Source organism: Nerophis lumbriciformis, linkage group LG14 (assembly GCF_033978685.3).
Source record: "Nerophis lumbriciformis linkage group LG14, RoL_Nlum_v2.1, whole genome shotgun sequence".
Taxonomy (NCBI): Eukaryota; Metazoa; Chordata; class Actinopteri; order Syngnathiformes; family Syngnathidae; genus Nerophis; species Nerophis lumbriciformis.
Window position 1 is genome coordinate 5,853,597 of NC_084561.2, and position 20,227 is coordinate 5,873,823.

The 20,227-nt window shown below is 37.3% G+C and overlaps 1 protein-coding gene across 1 annotated transcript in view; it reads right to left on the bottom strand.

The window, feature by feature from the left end:
* Positions 1–2,894: 2,894 nt before the first annotated feature.
* Positions 2,895–20,227, bottom strand: part of obscna (obscurin, cytoskeletal calmodulin and titin-interacting RhoGEF a) — a 168,689-nt gene continuing 151,356 nt past the window's right edge. Inside the window, exons 78-88 of the mRNA XM_072914738.1 lie at positions 17,051–18,758; positions 16,861–16,977; positions 16,669–16,791; positions 16,313–16,480; positions 16,144–16,234; positions 15,829–16,068; positions 14,806–15,029; positions 14,714–14,728; positions 14,485–14,581; positions 11,071–11,220; positions 2,895–3,264 (exon numbers count right to left, since the gene is read on the bottom strand). Of these exons, the coding sequence (XP_072770839.1) occupies positions 3,093–3,264; positions 11,071–11,220; positions 14,485–14,581; positions 14,714–14,728; positions 14,806–15,029; positions 15,829–16,068; positions 16,144–16,234; positions 16,313–16,480; positions 16,669–16,791; positions 16,861–16,977; positions 17,051–18,758 (3,105 nt within the window). The 3' untranslated portion in view covers positions 2,895–3,092. The remainder of the gene's footprint in view (positions 3,265–11,070; positions 11,221–14,484; positions 14,582–14,713; positions 14,729–14,805; positions 15,030–15,828; positions 16,069–16,143; positions 16,235–16,312; positions 16,481–16,668; positions 16,792–16,860; positions 16,978–17,050; positions 18,759–20,227) is intronic.

Consider the following 20,227-nt stretch of genomic DNA (forward strand, 5'->3'; position numbering starts at 1 on the left):
CGTGTACCTAATGAAGTGTCCAATCATGCATCTTGGCAGGTAACTTTATATGGAAAGATAGATCTGAAGTTGATCGCGAGATTTAAGCGTAAAAGTAAGAACAAAACAAAGTATGAATTATTTTTAACACTTGAGCGTGGCCCTTTTGGATACCTAAGAATTTTTGTGGGATTAAAAAAAAACCCTGTACTTGCTCAATAAATAAAAATTAATTAAAATAATTTTTTCAATAAATTATTGACCTATTTATGGCTCCAATTACGTCACATTAAATATTCCACTTTGGAATTTTTTGAGAGGAACATATATTGCATATTTTGGGTTTTTGCCATAAAAAAAATAGAATTTTTTTTTTTTTTATACAAAAGGGGCATAAAACATTTTAAAAATGTTTTATTTCATTTCCCAATACATCTGAAGTTATTAATCTTAAGACGTAAGCGTTGAAAGTAAAAAAAAAAAAAAAAGGCAAAAAGCAACAAATTACTTATTTAACACTTTTACGAGTGTGGCCCTGATAATTAGTTTAAATTTTTTTTTTACTCAAAAAATAATGAACCAAAATCAATATTGTTTTGAATTATTGACCTATTTATGGCTCCAATTACGTCATATTAAATATTCCACTTTGACATTTTTGGAGAGGAACATATATTGCATATGTTGTGTTTTTGCCATAAAAATACTAAAAAAAAAAATGCATACAAAAGGGGCATAAAAACATTTTAAAAAATGTTTTATTTCATATCGACCGATACATCTGACGTTATTAATCTTAAGATTTAAGTGTTGAAAGTAAAAAAAAAAAAAAAAAAAAAGCAACCAATTAATGACTTATTTAACACTTTTACGAGTGTGGCCCTGATAATTAGTTGGGTTTTTTTTACTCAAAAATAATGAACCAAAATCAATATTGTTATGAATTATTGACCTATTGTGTCACATCAAATATTATATTTTAAAAAATTTTTTTTGGGGGGGTGGGGGGGTATATGTAAAAAATGCAAGTGTGTACCTACTTGCTCTATAAACAATAATTAATTAAAATATTTTTTTAAATGAATTATTGACTTATTTATGGCTCCAATTACGTCACATTAAAATATTCCACTTTGGAATTTTTTGAGAGGAACATATATTGCATGTTTTGTGTTTTTGCCATAAAAAAACAAGATTTTTTTTTTTTTTTTTTTAAATTTCATATCGGCCGATACATCTGAAGTTATTAATCTTAAGATTTAAGCGTTGAAAGTAAAAAAATTAAAAAAAAGCAACAAATGAATGAGTTATTTAACACTTTTACGAGTGTGGCCCAGCTAATTAGTTTGTTTTGTTTTGTTTTTTACAAAAAATAATGAATCAAAATCAATATTCTTATGAATTATTGACCTATTGTGTCACATCAAATATTCCATTTTGACATTTTTTGGGGGTGGGAAATATATGTCAAAAATGCATGCGTGTACCTACTTGCTCAGTAAATAATAATGAATTAAAATCATTTTTTAAATGAATTATTGACCTATTTATGGCTCCAATTACGTCACATTAAAATATTCCACTTTTGGAATTTTTTGAGAGGAACATATATTGCATGTTTTGTGTTTTTGCCATAAAAAAACAAGATTTTTTTTTTTTTAAATTTCATATCGACCGATACATCTGAAGTTATTAATCTTTAGATTTAAGCGTTGAAAGTAAAAAAAATTAAAAAAAAGCAACAAATGAATTACTTATTTAACACTTTTACGAGTGTGGCCCCGCTAATTAGTTTTTTTTGTTTTGTTTTTTACAAAAAATAATGAATCAAAATCAATATTCTTATGAATTATTGACCTATTGTGTCACATCAAATATTCCATTTTGACATTTTTTGGGGGTGGGAAATATATGTCAAAAATGCAAGCGTGTACCTACTTGCTCAGTAAATAATAATTAATTAAAATCATTTTTTAAATGAATTATTGACCTATTTATGGCTCCAATTAGGTCATATTAAATATTCCACTTTGAATTTTTTTGAGAGGAACATATATTGCATATGTTGTGTTTTTGCCATAAAAAACAAGATTTTTTTTTTTTTAATTTCATATCGACCGATACATCTGAAGTTATTAATTTTAAGAGTTAAGCGTTGTAAGTAAAAAGAAAATACATTTTTTTAAAAGCAACAAATAAATGACCTATTTAACACTTTTCCTAATGTGGGGCCCTGATGAATTATTTTTTTTTTATTTTTTTACTCCAAAAATTATGACTCAAAATCAATTATGAATTATTGACCTATTGTGTCACATCAAATATTCTATTTTAAACATTTTTTTTGAGGGGAGGAGGGTGAAATATATGTAAAAAATGCAAGTGTGCACCTACTTGCTCAATAAATAATAATTAATTAAAATCATTTTTTAAATGAATTATTGACCTATTTATGGCTCCAATTACGTCACATTAAAATAATCCACTTTGGAATTTTTTGAGAGGAACATATATTGCATGTTTTGTGTTTTTGCCATAAAAAAAAAAACAATACTTTTTTTTTTATTATTTCATATCGACCGATACATCTGATGTTATTAATATTAAAATTTTAAGCGTTGAAAGTAAAAAAAATAAAAAAAGCAACAAATAAATGACCTATTTAACACTTTTCCTAATGTGGCGCCCTGATAATTTTTTTTTTTTTTTTTTTTTACTCCAAAAATTATGACTCAAAATCAATTATGAATTATTGACCTATTGTGTCACATCCAATATTCCATTTAGAAATTTTTTTGAGGGGGAAATACGTCAAAAATGCAAGCGTGTACCTAATGACGTGTCCAGTCATGCATCTTGGCCTGCAAGTTTGTGTTGAATAAACAAAACCAGACTGTTAAACATCAACTCCATGGCATTTATTTCATCAAACTCATCAAAAACAAGCCGTTGGGCACAATAAATTATTTTTGACACGTGTTTGGGAAAGCTAAATAAAGTTAAGTTTTTAATCACACCAGACTACTAGGATCATCCCTGACACTTACTGGCCCGTAATAAATAAATAAATCATCACGTAGCTTTTTTTTTAAGACGCGTCACGAGAAGATGCTTCACTGCTGGAAGATGGGACTCTGGAGCTTGCTGCGCACCTGCTCTCGCTTCTCCTCCTTCTGCGTCAGGTAGGCCTTCAGCTTGTCCGTGGAGAAGCACACCTTGGAGGGGCGTGTCCGCTGGGCCCGCAGCCACGCGCTCTGGAGACACTCGGCTGCCGTGGGCCGCCCCCTGGAGGGGAAAAAAACAAAGACGTCATCAAACTGGAGCCAACTGCAGAATTTAATGTTGTATTTTTTCCCCTGCTTCATTCCTGTGAGCATCCTGCGTGCGACTGAAGCATTAAGGCAAACTACGGCCCGAGTTTAATAAGGAATTTGGTTCATTTTAAATATAATAATATATATAATAATAATAGGTTTTATATATTAGAAATAAATTCATGTTGATTTAAAGCTAATGTGAATACACACCGGTGTGTTTACTTGTGTGTGATATCATGTGCGATACAAGCAGTCCCACAGCGTGTTTACTTGTGTGTGATATCAAATAAAGTACTATCTATGTGCGATACGAGCAGTTTACATACAACTCTCAACTTTTTCACAATCCCGTGTTTTAGACAAAAAAAAAATCCCGAAAAAATAGAAACTTTTTGACACTTAAAAAAAAAATCCAAATTTTTTGACACTTAGAAAAAATTCAGACTTTTTGACAGGAAATCCCGACTTTTTGACAGAAAAAGAACAGGTTTGTTGACATTTAGAAATAACCCCAACTTTTTGACACTTAGAACAATCCAGACTTTTTGACACTTGGAAAAAAATCCAGACTTTTTGACACTTAGGAAAAAATCCAGACTTTTTGACCCTAAAAAAAAATCCAGATATATTGACATTTAGAAAAAATCCCGATTTTTTGACAGAAAAAATCCCGACTTTTTGACACTTGGAAAAAAATCCCGACTTTTTGACACTTAGGAAAAAAAATCCCGACTTTTTGACACTTAGGAAAAAATCCAGACTTTTTGACCCTAAAAAAAAATCCAGATATATTGACATTTAGAAAAAATCCCGATTTTTTGACAGAAAAAATCCCGACTTTTTGACACTTAGAACAATCCAGACTTTTTGACACTTGGAAAAAAATCCAGACTTTTTGACACTTAGGAAAAAAATCCAGACTTTTTGACACTTAGGAAAAAATCCAGACTTTTTGACACTTAGGGAAAAATCCAGACTTTTTGACCCTAAAAAAAAATCCAGATATATTGACATTTAGAAAAAATCCCGATTTTTTGACAGAAAAAATCCCGATTTTTTGACAGAAAAAAATCCCGAATTTTTTGACAGAAAAAATCCCGACTTTTTGACAGAAAAAACCCAGATTTGTTGACATTTAGAAAAAACCCCGAATTTTTGACACTTAGAAAAAAAATCCAGATTTTTTGACACTTAGAAAAAAAATCCAGATTTTTTGACACTTAAAAAAAAAAATCCAGACTTCTTGACCCTTGGAAAAAATCCAGACTTTTTGACCCTAAAAAAAAATCCAGATATATTGACATTTAGAAAAAATCCCGATTTTTTGACAGAAAAAATCCCGACTTTTTGACAGAAAAATCCCGACTTTTTGACAGAAAAAATCCCGACTTTTTGACAGAAAAAATCCCGACTTTTTGACATTTAGAAAAAAAACCGACTTTTTGACACTTAGAAAAAAATCCAGATTTTTTGACACTTAAAAAAAAAATCCAGACTTCTTGACCCTTGGAAAAAATCCAGACTTTTTGACATTTAGAACAAATCCAGATTTTTTTACCCTAAAAAAAATCCAGACTTTTTGACACTTAGAAAAATCCCAATTTTTGGACACTTAGAACAATCCAGACTTTTTGACAGTTGCAAAAAATTCCGACTTTTTGACAGAAAAATCCCGACTTTTTGACAGAAAAAAACCAGGTTTGTTGACATTTAGAAATAACCCCGACTTTTTGACACTTAGAACAATCCAGACTTTTTGACACTTGGAAAAAAAATCCAGACTTTTTGACACTTGGAAAAAAATCCAGACTTTTTGACACTTAGGAAAAAATCCAGATTTTTTGACCCTAAAAAAAAATCCAGATATATTGACATTTAGAAAAAATCCCGATTTTTTTGACAGAAAAAATCCCGACTTTTTGACAGAAAAAACCCAGATTTGTTGACATTTAGAAAGAAAAAAAACGACTTTTTGACACTTAGAAAAAAATCCAGATTTTTTGACACTTAAAAAAAAAATCCAGACTTCTTGACCCTTAGGAAAAAATCCAGACTTTTTGACATTTAGAACAAATCCAGATTTTTTGACCCTAAAAAAAATCCAGACTTTTTGACACTTAGAAAAATCCCAATTTTTGGACACTTAGAACAATCCAGATTTTTTGACAGTTGCAAAAAATTCCGAATTTTTGACTCTTTGAAGAATCTAGACTTTTTGACAGTTGCAATAAATTCCGACTTTTTGACACTTAGAAGAATCTAGACTTTTTGACAGTTGCAATAAATCCAGACTTTTTGACAGTTGCAAAAAATCCCGATTTTTTTGACACTTAGAAAAAAAACACGATTTTTTGACACTTAGGTAAAAATCCCTACTTTTTGACACTTAGGTAAAAATCCTTCAGACTTTTTGACAGAAATCCCGACTTTTTGACAGGAAAAAAACAGGTTTGTTGACATTTAGAAATAACCCCGACTTTTTGACACTTAGAACAATCCAGACTTTTTGACACTTGGAAAAAATCCAGACTTTTTGACACTTAGGAAAAAATCCAGACTTTTTGACCCTAAAAAAAAAATCCAGATATATTGACATTTAGAAAAAATCCCGATTTTTTGACAGAAAAAATCCCGATTTTTTGACAGAAAAAATCCCGACTTTTTGACAGAAAAAACCCAGATTTGTTGACATTTAGAAAAAAACCCGACTTTTTGACACTTAGAAAAAAATCCAGATTTTTTGACACTTAAAAAAAAAATCCAGACTTCTTGACCCTTGGAAAAAATCCAGACTTTTTGACATTTAGAACAAATCCAGATTTTTTGACCCTAAAAAAAATCCAGACTTTTTGACACTTAGAACAATCCAGACTTTTTGACACTTAAAAAAAAAATCCAGACTTCTTGACCCTTGGAAAAAATCCAGACTTTTTGACATTTAGAACAAATCCAGATTTTTTGACCCTAAAAAAAATCCAGACTTTTTGACACTTAGAACAATCCAGACTTTTTGACACTTGGAAAAAAATCCAGACTTTTTGACACTTGGGAAAAAATCCAGACTTTTTGACACTTAGGAAAAAATCCAGACTTTTTGACCCTAAAAAGAAATCCAGATATATTGACATTTAGAAAAAATCCCGATTTTTTTACAGAAAAATCCCGACTTTTTGACAGAAAAAATCCCGACTTTTTGACAGAAAAAACCCAGATTTGTTGACATTTAGAAAAAACCCCGACTTTTTGACACTTAGAAAAAATACAGATTTTTTGACACTTAAAAAAAAAAATCCAGACTTCTTGACCCTTGGAAAAAATCCAGACTTTTTGACATTTAGAACAAATCCAGATTTTTTGACCCTAAAAAAAATCCAGACTTTTTGACACTTAGAAAAATCCCAATTTTTGGACACTTAGAACAATCCAGACTTTTTGACAGTTGCAAAAAATTCCGACTTTTTGACAGAAAATCCCGACTTTTTGACAGAAAAAAAACAGGTTTGTTGACACTTAGAACAATCCAGACTTTTTGACACTTAGAACAATCCAGACTTTTTGACACTTGGAAAAAAAATCCAGACTTTTTGACACTTAGGAAAAAATCCAGACTTTTTGACCCTAAAAAAAAATCCAGATATATTGACATTTAGAAAAAATCCCGATTTTTTGACAGAAAAAATCCCGACTTTTTGACAGAAAAAATCCCGACTTTTTGACAGAAAAAATCCCGACTTTTTGACAGAAAAAACCCAGATTTGTTGACATTTAGAAAAAACCCCGACTTTTTGACACTTAGAAAAAAATCCAGATTTTTTGACACTTAAAAAAAAAATCCAGACTTCTTGACCCTTGGAAAAAATCCAGACTTTTTGACATTTAGAACAAATCCAGATTTTTTGACCCTAAAACAAATCCAGACTTTTTGACACTTAGAAAAATCCCAATTTTTGGACACTTAGAACAATCCAGACTTTTGGACACTTAGAACAATCCAGACTTTTTGACAGTTGCAAAAAATTCAGACTTTTTGACAGTTAGAAGAATCTAGACTTTTTGACATTTGATTTTTTTAAATTGTTGCGTTAATGTATCTTTCACTAGCAAATGCTTCAAGTCGGTCAAAAATTTTTAACAAACCAAGTTTAAATGAAAACATTTTTTTTTTAAATAACTAAGCAAATTGATGCACTTTAAATATTTACTTTTACAGACTAAAAACTATTTTACTGACATCCTTTCTTTTTTGGTTTTCTTCAACATTAAGGATACAATGTTATGCAGAGGTTGTCAACACTTGGTCCTGGGGTTTAGTTTTTCTCGAAGGCAACGGAAAGTTGGCTCGGGCGAGACGGGAATGAAGGTACATTTTTTATTTAAACTACAAAAACAGGAAGTAAACAAAAGGCGCGCACAAAGGCGGAGAACAAACTATGAAAACAAATACTTGCACAAAGGCAAAAACTATGAACAACAAAAAACACTAACTGTGGCAATAATAAACAAAACTTACTTGGCATGGACAAAAAGGAGCAGCGTGAACGATGGACATGAAAAAATAGCAGCAAGGGTCTTAAGGGTGTGTGGAGAGTGTGCAGAAGCATAAATGTGGAGATGTCACCAGAAAGACAAACTGAAAAACAATGAACTTAAATACTACAGACATGATTAACGAAAACAGGTGCGTGACTCAAAACGTGAAACAGGTGCGTGACGTGACAGGTGAAAACTAATGGTTGCTATGGTGACAAACAAGAGTGCACAATGAGTCCAAACGTGGAACAGGTTAAACTAATGGGTAATCATGGAAACAAGACAAGGGAGTGAAAAGCCAGAAACTAAAAAGTCCAATAACTAAATAAAACATGACTAAGACAAAAACATGATCACACAGACATGACAGAGGTGTACTTATAACAATTTTATCGACAATACTATTAGTCATAGTCGAGAGTTAAACGTAGTTATTAAATTCAATAAATACCTACCTTTTCGGACTAAAAATGTTATTGACATTTTCTTTGTTGGTTTTCTTCAATGTTAAGGACACAATGTTATGCAGAGGTGTACTTATAACAATTTTATAGACAATACTATTAGTCATAGTCGAGAGTTAAACATAGTTATTTAATTCAATAAATATCATCCACTTCCTTCCTTCCCATGCTCGGAAAAACTAAATGATGTTCATCGCTAGCTATAAGCTAATGCTAGCGAGTAAGAGTGGATGTTTAACTCGGCAAATTGATACACATTATTTTTACTTTTTTGGACTAAAAATGTTATTGACGTTATTCTTTCTTTTTTGGTTTTCTTCGACGTTAAGTATAGAATGTTACGCAGAGGTGTATTTATAACAATTTTATTGACAATTCTATTACTCATAGTCGAGAGTTAAACGTAGTTATTTAATTCAATAAATACCTACTTTTTCAGACTAAAAATTTTATTGACGTTATTCTTTCTTTTTTGGTTTTCTTCAACGTTAAGGATACAATGTTTCGCAGAGGTGTACTTATAACAATTTTATAGACAATACTATCAGTCATAGTCGAGAGTTAAACTTAGTTATTTAATTCAATAAATATCATCCACTACCTTCCTTCCCATGCTTGGAAAAACTAAATTGTGTCCATTGCTAGCTATAAGCCAATGCTAGTTGAACGTTAAGGATGCAATGTTACGCAGAGGTGTACTTATAACAATTTTATAGACAATACTATTATTCACAGCCAAGAGTCAAATGTATTTCTTTAATTCAATAAATATCATCCAATTCCTTCCTTCCCGTGCTTGGAAAAACTAAATTGTGTTCATCGCTAGCTATAAGCTAATGCTAGCGAGTAAGAGCAGATGTTTAACTCGGCAAATTGATGCACATTATTTTTACTTTTTCGGACTAAAAATTTTATTGACGTTATTCTTTCTTTTTTGATTTTCTTCAACGTTAAGGATACAATGTTTCGCAGAGGTGTACTTTTAACAATTTTATAGACAATACTATCAGTCATAGTCGAGGATTAAACGTAGTTATTTAATTCAATAAATATCATCCACTACCTTCCTTCCCATGCTTGGAAAAACTAAATTGTGTCCATTGCTAGCTATAAGCCAATGCTAGTTGAACGTTAAGGATGCAATGTTACGCAGAGGTGTACTTATAACAATTTTATAGACAATACTATTATTCACAGCCAAGAGTTAAATGTATTTCTTTAATTCAATAAATATCATCCACTTCCTTCCTTCCCGTGCTTGGAAAAACTAAATTGTGTTCATCGCTAGCTATAAGCTAATGCTAGCGAGTAAAAGCGGATGTTTAACTCGGCAAATTGATGCACATTATTTTTAGTTTTTCGGACTAAAAATTTTATTGACGTTATTCTTTCTTTTTTGGTTTTCTTCAACGTTAAGGATACAATGTTTCGCAGAGGTGTACTTATAACAATTTTATAGACATTACTAGTCATAGTCGAGAGTTAAACGTAGTTATTTAATTCAATAAATATCATCCACTTCCTTCCTTCCCATGCTTGGAAAAACTAAATTGTGTCCATTGCTAGCTATAAGCCAATGCTAGTTGATCGTTAAGGATAGAATGTTACGCAGAGGTGTACTTATAACAATTTTATAGACAATACTATCAGTCATAGTCGAGAGTTAAACATAGTTATTTAATTCAATAAATATCATCCACTTCCTTCCTTCCCATTCTTGGAAAAACTAAATTGTGTCCATTGCTAGCTATAAGCTAATGCTAGCGAGTAAGAGCGGATGTTTAACTCGGCAAATTGATGCACATTATTTTTACTTTTTAAGACTAAAAATGTTGACATTATTCTTTCTTTCTTGGTTTTCTACAACGTTAAGGATACAATGTTACGCAGAGGTGTACTTATAACAATTTTATAGACAATACTATTAGTCATATTCGAGAGTTAAATGTAGTTATTTAATTCAATAAATATCATCCACTACCTTCCTTCCCATGCTTGGAAAAACTAAATTGTGTCCATTGCTAGCTATAAGCCAATGCTAGCTGAACGTTAAGGATAGAATGTTACGCAGAGGTGTACTTATAACAATTTTATAGACAATACTATTAGTCATAGTCGAGAGTTAAACGTAGTTATTTAATTCAATAAATATCATCCACTTCCTTCCTTCCCATTCTTGGAAAAACAAAATGATGTCCATTGCTAGCTATAAGCTATTGCTAGCGAGTAAAAGCGGATGTTTAACTCGGCAAATTGATGCACATTATTTTTACTTTTTAAGACTAAAAATGTTGACGTTATTCTTTCTTTTTTGGTTTTCTACAACGTTAAGATACAATGTTACGCAGAGGTGTACTTATCACAATTTTATGCTAGCGAGTAAGAGCGGATGTTTTGGTTTTGGTGGTTCACTGAGACTTTCGCTACGCTAACTAGCGATGGGGAGGCTCGTAACCCAAAGCATAACAATCCCGAAAAACTCGTAAACTGAGATAATTCCTGTATAGACTTAAGTCTGTTTCAATTGGCACATTTCTGTACCTCGGTTTTCGTACGCCCTACTTTGCGTATGATTAAGTTTTCGACAAAAATGTTGCCCCGGTTTTTATAAGCTGCCAAATAGTCCATTTCCCCCCTGTATCATGATTCTGGGAGTCTGGAACGCATTATTGGAGTTACATTATTCCCTATTTGGAGAAATGCTATTATTTTCCTCTGAGATTTCAGAACATTCTAGAAAACCGAGGTAAAGTAATACTGTTTTTAAAGAGGAGGCTGACCAGGATTTGTTGTTCAGGCTGGTCTTCATCAAGTTCAAGGCTCCTTCGGACAGACCAGGGTAACAACGTCCAAACTGGATTTTTCCTTTCTTGATGTTCTTGTCCTGTTCCCAGCCATGTTCTGCGTGGAAGGGACTGTCGGCACTCAGCCTGCAAAAGTAAAAGTACTATTACAAAAACAAAACATAAGTGGAATGAAAGAGCAAACGGGTGAAAAGTAACAAAAAAGTTGCAATGTTGACTCCAATAACAACGCTGCCATGTATCAATCAATCAATCAATGTTTACTTATATAGCCCTAAATCACCAGTGTCTCAAAGGGCTGCACAAGCCACAACCACATCCTCGGCTCAGGACGTCGAGTGGATCTAGCATAATATTGTGAGAGTCCAGTCCATAGTGGATCTAGCATAATATTGTGAGAGTCCAGTCCATAGTGGATCTAACATAATAGTGTGAGAGTCCAGTCCATAGTGGATCTAGCATAATATTGTGAGAGTCCAGTCCTTAGTGGATCTAGCATAATATTGTGAGAGTCCAGTCCATAGTGGATCTAGCATAATATTGTGAGAGTCCAGTCCATAGTGGATCTAGCATAATATTGTGAGAGTCCAGTCCATAGTGGATCTAGCATAATATTGTGAGAGTCCAGTCCATAGTGGATCTAGCATAATATTGTGAGAGTCCAGTCCATAGTGGATCTGACATAATATTGTGAGAGTCTAGTCCATAGTGGATCTAACATAATAGTGTGAGAGTCCAGTCCATAGTGGATCTAACATAATAGTGTGAGAGTCCAGTCCATAGTGGATTTAACATAATAGTGAGAGTCCAGTCCATAGTGGATCTAACATAGTAGTGTGAGAGTCCAGTCCATAGTGGATCTAACATAATAGTGAGAGTCCAGTCCATAGTGGATCTAACATAATAGTGGGAGTCCAGTCCATAGTGGATCTAAAATAATAGTGTGAGAGTCCAGTCCATAGTGGATCTAACATAATAGTGAGAGTCCAGTCCATAGTGGATCTAGCATAATATTGTGAGAGTCTAGTCCATAGTGGATCTAACATAATAGTGTGAGAGTCCAGTCCATAGTGGATCTAACATAGTAGTGTGAGAGTCCAGTCCATAGTGGATCTAACATAATAGTGAAAATCCAATCCATAGTGGATCTAACATAATGGTGAGAGTCCAGTCCATAGTGGATCTAACATAATAGTGAGAGTCCAGTCCATAGAGGACCAAACACAATAGTGTGAGAGTCCAGTCCATAGTGGATCTAACAATAGTGAGAGTACAGTCCATTGTGGATTTAACATAATAGTGAGAGTCCAGTCCATAGTGGATCTAACATAATAGTGAGAGTCCAGTCCATAGTGGATCTAACATAATAGTGTGAGAGTCCAGTCTATAGTGGATCTAACATAATAGTGTGAGAGTCCAGTCCATAGTGGATCTAACATAATAGTGTGAGAGTCCAGTCCATAGTGGATCTAGCATAATATTGTGAGAGTCCAGTCCATAGTGGATCTAACATAATAGTGAGAGTCCAGTCCATAGTGGATCTAACATAATAGTGAGAGTCCAGTCCATAGTGGATCTAACATAATAGTGTGAGAGTCCAGTCCATAGTGGATCTAACATAATAGTGTGAGAGTCCAGTCCATAGTGGATCTAACATAATAGTGAGAGTCCAGTCCATAGTGGATCTAACATAATAGTGTGAGAGTCCAGTCCATAGTGGATCTAACATAATAGTGAGAGTCCAGTCCATAGTGGATCTAACATAATAGTGTGAGAGTCCAGTCCATAGTGGATCTAACATAATAGTGAGGGTCCAGTCCATAGTGGATCTAACATAATAGTGTGAGAGTCCAGTCCATAGTGGATCTAACATAACAGTGAGAGTCCAGTCCATAGTGGATTTAACATAATAGTGAGAGTCCAGTCCATAGTGGATCTAACATAATAGTGAGAGTCCAGTCCATAGTGGATCTAACATAATAGTGTGAGAGTCCAGTCCATAGTGGATCTAACATAATAGTGTGAGAGTCCAGTCCATAGTGGATCTAACATAATAGTGTGAGAGTCCAGTCCATAGTGGATCTAGCATAATATTGTGAGAGTCCAGTCCATAGTGGATCTAACATAATAGTGAGAGTCCAGTCCATAGTGGATCTAACATAATAGTGAGAGTCCAGTCCATAGTGGATCTAACATAATAGTGTGAGAGTCCAGTCCATAGTGGATCTAACATAATAGTGTGAGAGTCCAGTCCATAGTGGATCTAACATAATAGTGTGAGAGTCCAGTCCATAGTGGATCTAACATAATAGTGTGAGAGTCCAGTCCATAGTGGATCTAACATAATAGTGAGAGTCCAGTCCATAGTGGATCTAACATATTAGTGAGACTCCAGTCCATAGTGGATCCAGCATAATATTGTGAGAGTCCAGTCCATAGTGGATTTAACATAATAGTGAGAGTCCAGTCCATAGTGGATCTAACATATTAGTGAGACTCCAGTCCATAGTGGATCCAGCATAATATTGTGAGAGTCCAGTCCATAGTGGATTTAACATAATATTGTGAGAGTCCAGTCCATAGTGGATCTAACACATTAGTGAGACTCCAGTCCATAGTGGATCTAACATAATAGTGTGAGAGTCCAGTCCATAGTGGATCTAACATAACAGTGAGAGTCCAGTCCATAGTGGATCTAACATAGTAGTGTGAGAGTCCAGTCCATATTGGATCTAACATAATAGTGAGGGTCCAGTCCATAGTGGATCTAACATAATATTGTGAGAGTCCAGTCCATAGTGGATCTAACATAACAGTGAGAGTCCAGTCCATAGTGGATCTAACATAACAGTGAGAGTCCAGTCCATAGTGGATCCAACATCTTAGATCCACTAATGTAGGCAGTTTTTTTCTTTAAAATTGCCAATTATGTCACATCAAATATTCCACATAAAAAAAATTGAGGGGGAAATATATTGCTTATTTTTTGTTTTTGCCATACGAAACCGGGTTTTCTTTAACAAAAAAAGCCATAAAACTTAAAAAAAAAGTATTTAAATTGTTATATTGACAAATAGATCAGAAGTTGATTAAAAAAATACTTATTTGAACATTTTTATAACTGAGATCTATCTGGGTCCAAACTTAAGGGGAGTCCTAAAGGTAAAAAAAAAAAGGCCTCCGTATGGTTTGATTTTCCAGTGTGAAACCCCTGCAATAGATGATCTTTGAACTTACATGACGAACAAGAGAACTGAGACCCCTGCAATAGATGATCTTTGGACTTACATGACGAACAAGAGAACTGAGACCCCTGCAATAGATGATCTTTGGACTTACATGATGAACAAGAGAACTGAGACCCCTGCAATAGATGATCTTTGGACTTACATGATGAACAAGAGAACTCCGATGGCCCAAACATCAGTCTCAGGCCCGACACCTTGGCCCTCCAGGATTTCCGGAGCTTTAGGAAGGACAATATAAACTGACAAGACAGACAGACATATGATATTGTTCATAAAATGCTACTTTCATGCTTTTAGAAAAAATGATGGATATTTATTGTGCTCATGGAAGTTACTGCCACTCATCAATCCATGGTCCAGTAAAGTTGTACCTTTGCTGCGACGCTCTGTTGAAGGCCAAGACAGTCAAAGGTTTAGTTCATTAGCGAGCAAAAAGAAAGCGAAAGCAGCGAGTCTCGTTCACCTTTGTTCTCCGACAGGCCCTGCAGGTGCTCGATGTGCAGAGGCTGACCGGGCACGAAGGACTGGGCCGAGCCCAAGTCCACAATCTTCACGTGGTTGCCGTCGTCCACCAGCATGTTGTCCGACTTCAGGTCCAAGTGGACCACGCGTCTGCCGTGAAGGTAGTCCACGGCGCTCAGGATCTGAGCCAGCAGCTCGGCCACGCTGGACTCTGAGTACAGATCTCTGGGGAAAAGACACGATGACGTCACTTGACCAGCACATCTGATCACTGCTAGATTGTTTTACACAAATGGGCTATATTCTTAGACCTCTCAAAGGCTTTTGATCCAGTTGACCACTACATTCTCCTTGACAAACTTCAATCGGTAGAAATGCTCTCCTCTGGTTCAATGCCTATCTCCATAATAGACGCAAATAATTGAGTAGGCCAACCTACTCAGTGGTCAAGTGGTTAGAGTTCAAACCCCGGCCGAGTCATACCAAAGACTATAAAAATGGGACCCATTACCTCCCTGCTTGGCACTCAGCATCAAGGGTTGGAATTGGGGGTTAAATCACCTCACCTCCCAGGGAGTGATCAAGGGTGATGAGTCAAATGCAGAGAATAATTTCGCCACACCTTGTGTGTGTGTGACAATCATTGGTACTTACTTAGAAGAGGCAATTCCTGAAGGAATTGCATGTGAATGCTCCAAGGCGGAATGTTTTTGTCAGTTCATGTTGACGACAAAAACTTGGACACTTCTTCTGCCGTCTTCTCGGCCATCAGAATGCCGTGCGTGTACTCAACCAACCAGATAGGAGCTAGAACTCTGTAGCTTTCAATTGCTCTGATTTAGCAACTAAACATTAAAATGGCACACAGTATAATAAAAGCAGGGGTGTATCCACCTGGTTTCTACAAACAGCAACTCAGAGGATTAGATTGCTAGCCCTCCAAAAGAAAGATATGCAAATCAAAAGGTTGTGGACTTAAAACGGGTTCCACTGTTATGATTCCGAGCATTAAGCTTCGTTTTACCTGGCAGCGAGACTATAGAGCAGCTCCTTGCCAGGACACAGCTCCTCCACCAGCACCAGGTACCCGGGGGTGATGTAGGCAGTGTGCAGCTGCACCAGGTGTGTGTGGTGAAGCCTCCTCAGCAGCTGGTACTCTCTCAGCACCAGCGGTCTCTGCTCCGCCCGGTACGGAGTGATCTTGGCGGCAAACACTTGGCTGGTCTCGGCATCCCGACATAAGGTTACGACGCTGAAGCGACCCCTGAGGTGAGTAGAGGTGATGATGCAGAAAGGCTTTGTGCCAGCTTGAAGAGGTTCTGCTTTGTAGTAATCTCACCTGTTGATCTCGGAGAGGAAGTTGTAACTCCTTTCTGACCCGGTGATCTTTGACGCCAGGCGCTCGGTCTGGATGAGAGGAATGCGAGCGTCTGGACGAGCCAATCAAAGGCTCACGTTAGTAAATAGCTTGGCTTGACGATGGCTTCCTAAGTCAAGGTTGCCCTCACCTTCGGGGTGAGTTGCCATGACAACAGGAGCTGAAGCTTCACTGAACGGTCCTGCCCCGGTCTCGGTGATGCAGCCCACCCTAAAGACGTATGAAGTTCCCTTGGGTAGGTCCTTTGCCACGAAGCTGCTGTCTGTCACATCCTCGGATAGGACCGTCCAGTCTTCGCCTAATGAGGAACACAACACTTCAGATCAAAAGGTACAGAGGGTGATCGTCGGGGTGTTACGGCGCGCCATAATTAAGGTCCCGGTTTGTTTCAGGAAAGGAACAAAATACAAAACTGCATAGCAAAATGTACACTTCCTGTATCCGAAAAACCGTTACACCCCGAGGGGATTGTCTTTGTGAGCCCACCCTCTGTGCAGTACTGGACGCAGTAGGTCACAGGGTCGCTAGACTGGACAGGCCTCCACACCAGCAATACTCCACCTCCATCTAGCTGCATCACCTCAGCCTTGTTGGGACGGACTAGAAGATCTAGCAGAGATCAAGCAAGAGTTTTTTAACTGTGGACAATCAGCACTTTAATTAAAAATAGTTTGGTACCTTTGGCTTTTTTGAATGCTGGTATCTTAAAAGAAGACAAGCGCTTGGAGGTCCTCTTTTTTGGACTCGCAAGGCCATGCTCAATTTCAGGCGAGATAGAGCTCTTAACTATTGGCCCTGTCATAACACAACACAAACAAGCGGGATGATTCTGTTATTGTTGGAAATGATAAATATTACAGTCCCTTACCTTTACTCAGATCCTCCTTGCTGGAAGACCTTGAAAACAGCTTGGTAAGACTTGAGGCTGAGGCTCTCATTTTCTTTCTGAGCGACATGGTCGGTGTGTCTGGCTTCATTATCTCTCCTAGAGTGGGTCCTAACTGCGCGGTCTCCAGCTCGGAGCTGGAATGGCTGGTCCAGGACTGCCTGCGGAAGAGCCTGAGCAATCCCAGTTTTGGAGATTTTCCTGTGAGGGTTTGGACTTCAAGGGCTGGTGCAGAAGCATGTCTCTGGAGGCCTTCTTTCTTATCTTTAAATCTTGGAGGCCTTTCGGGAGCTTGGAGAGAGGAGAGGCTAGGACTCGGACTAGGTGTTAGCGATGTCTGCATGAGACATATGTTGGGGTTGGAGCGTGTGCGGTTGCGGGGTGGGACTTTAGGACAGGGTAATCTGGGTTTGAGTTCCTGAAATGAGCGAGGGGATGGTGAAGTCAGTGGCTCTCCTGGATCATCATACCCTTCACTTTCTTCTGATCTATATCTCCCTCTGAGCTCCTCATAAGAACCAAGTCTGCTGGAGGACTCAGAGCCACCATGCTCCAAAGCGGACGACTCGGCCAAGGAACCCTGGGAGCCAGCAAAGGCCTCTCCCTCTGATTGCTCCGGATCCAACCTTCTGCCTATTCTGTCACCAACAAGAAGGGTCAAGGGACCAGATACTCCACCTGCTGTGTGAGTACCATGCACAGGAGCAATGGAACCCTTTCTTTTTGTGGGTCGCCGAGGGCTCGGAAGAACCAACAACTTCTTCCCTGCTACTTCATCATCCGTGAAATCCTCCTTTAGACTTTGAGTAGCTTCTTCGTCTCTTGGCTTTGAGCGCTTGGGTGAACTGGGGGACCGTCGAGAGTACTCATCAAGAGACCTGCTCCTCCTATGAGGTGGCACATTTGTTTCGGGGAGGACGACACAGCTGTCAAAGGAAGTGGACTTGTGTATAGTGGGTTGGACGGACCCCCGTCTCTGGCTGCGGTTGGTCTCCGTGTCATCTTCCACATATTCTATGAGAGGCTCTGTGAGGCGCCCTGAAAGGCTTCTCCGGAGTGGCTTGCGGCCTCTCTCCTGCTTTTTGGCCTGGAACTTGTCTCGTAGCGTCATGTGTCTGGCAGACATGGGTGACAGTTGATGGGATGTGCTGTGGAAAGTGCTTCGAATCACGCTGCCACGAGGGATTCGACCCGCATCGCTCCCGGAACCCTCGTCTCCATCGGAAAGGTTGAGGGACGGACTACTGCCCCTGCTGAACCTTCGTTCATTCTGAGGAGTTTGTAGGTACGACACATCTGACGATGCGGCAGACTGCCGGCTCATACTCCGCTCGAATACGCTCCTACTTCCACCCAACTCCTCATCCTCTTCCTCCCCAAAGGTCACTTCTTCCTCCTCCTCAAGACCTCGGCGAAGTATAGCAAAATGTTCCGGAATCTGCGCTCTCTCCATCAAAGGATCGTAGTCGTCCTCCGTTTCTTCTTCCTCCTCCTCAGTTGGGCTGCAGTGCTGGAAGAAGTCCCAAGAGTCGGCCTCATCATATTCGGACGATGAGCCGCTGCTAACAGAGCTGCTGCTGTTCTGCTGCGGTTCACGGGGGACAGTCACTGCTGTGTCTCTGAGAGGAGCATCCAGAAGTTCTGGGATTTGTCTCAATGTGAGCACGGAACCAATGCAAGTCAAAGAACGCTGGAAGTGGAAAAACATGGCTAAAACAACTCCTCTGGTTCTTAGATAACACAATGTACCATAAGTAGGGATGGGTACCAAATTCCTTACTTTTCTAGGTACAGACTGAACTCCATTGGTATTACCGTGTACCGATTCACGTACAATCAAATGGCACCATATTTTGATACCTTTGTGACAGGTAACGTCACGTACGGTTGTATGGCTCAAGCACTGGGTAGGCAAACAGGCATATTTGTAGTGGCTACCTTTAAATATTGTTGCTATTTTTTATGGCAACAAGGCAAGCAGACCTAAGAGAAAGTACTCAAAAATAGGCTCCACTTTTCAAATCTAAATAATTAGCATTAGCGATTTTACATGGCGATTTCAACACCTCCAAGTGTGTTATTGAAAACTACAACTAAGATGCACGTTACAATCAAACAGCTGGTGTGTGATTAGTACAACGCGAAATGTCGTAACACGAAATGCTGTAGTACAAAACACCGTAGCATGAAACACTGTAACAAGAAATGCTAAAACCAGAAAACATTGCAACGTGAACACGAAACGATGCAACACAAAACGCCGTAACCAGGAAATGTCGGAACACGAAATGACATGACACAAAATATGGTAACGTGAAATTTCGCGACACAAAACTTTGTAACACAAAATGGCGTAATAAGAAACATGCTATTTTCCATGCCAACAAGGCAAGCAGACCTTATAGAAAGTGCTAAAAAATAGGCTCCACTTTTCAAAATACACTAGCTCGATGCTAATATATATTGGATATACCATTTACAAGCTACCGATTAGCATTAGCGATTTTACATGGCGATTTCAACACCTCCAAGTGTGTTATTGAAAACTACAACTAAGATGCACGTTACAATCAAACAGCTGGGGTGTGATTAGTACAACACGAAATGTCGTAGCACAAAATGCCGCTACACAAAATATGAAAACAAGAAATGCTGTGACACGAAACATCGTAATAAGATATGCTGTAGTACAAAACACCGTAGCATGAAACACTGTAACCAGAAATGTTAAAACCAGAAAACATTGCAACATGAACACGAAACGATGTAACACAAAACGCCGTAACCAGGAAATGTCGGAACACGAAATGACATGACGCAAAATATGGTAACGTGAAATTTCGCGACACAAAACTTTGTAACACAAAACGGCGTTATAAGAAACACTGTAGCATGCTATTTTACATGCCAACAAGGCAAGCAGACCTTATAGAAAGTGCTCAAAAATAGGTTCCACTTTTCAAAATACACTAGCTCGATGCTAATTTACATTGGATATATCATTTACATGCTACCGAATAGCATTAGCGATTTTACATGGCGATTTCAACACCTGCAAGTTTTTTATTGAAAACTACAACTAAGATGCACGTTACAATCAAACAGCTGGTGTGTGATTAGTACAACACGAAATGTCGTAACACGAAATGCCGCTACACA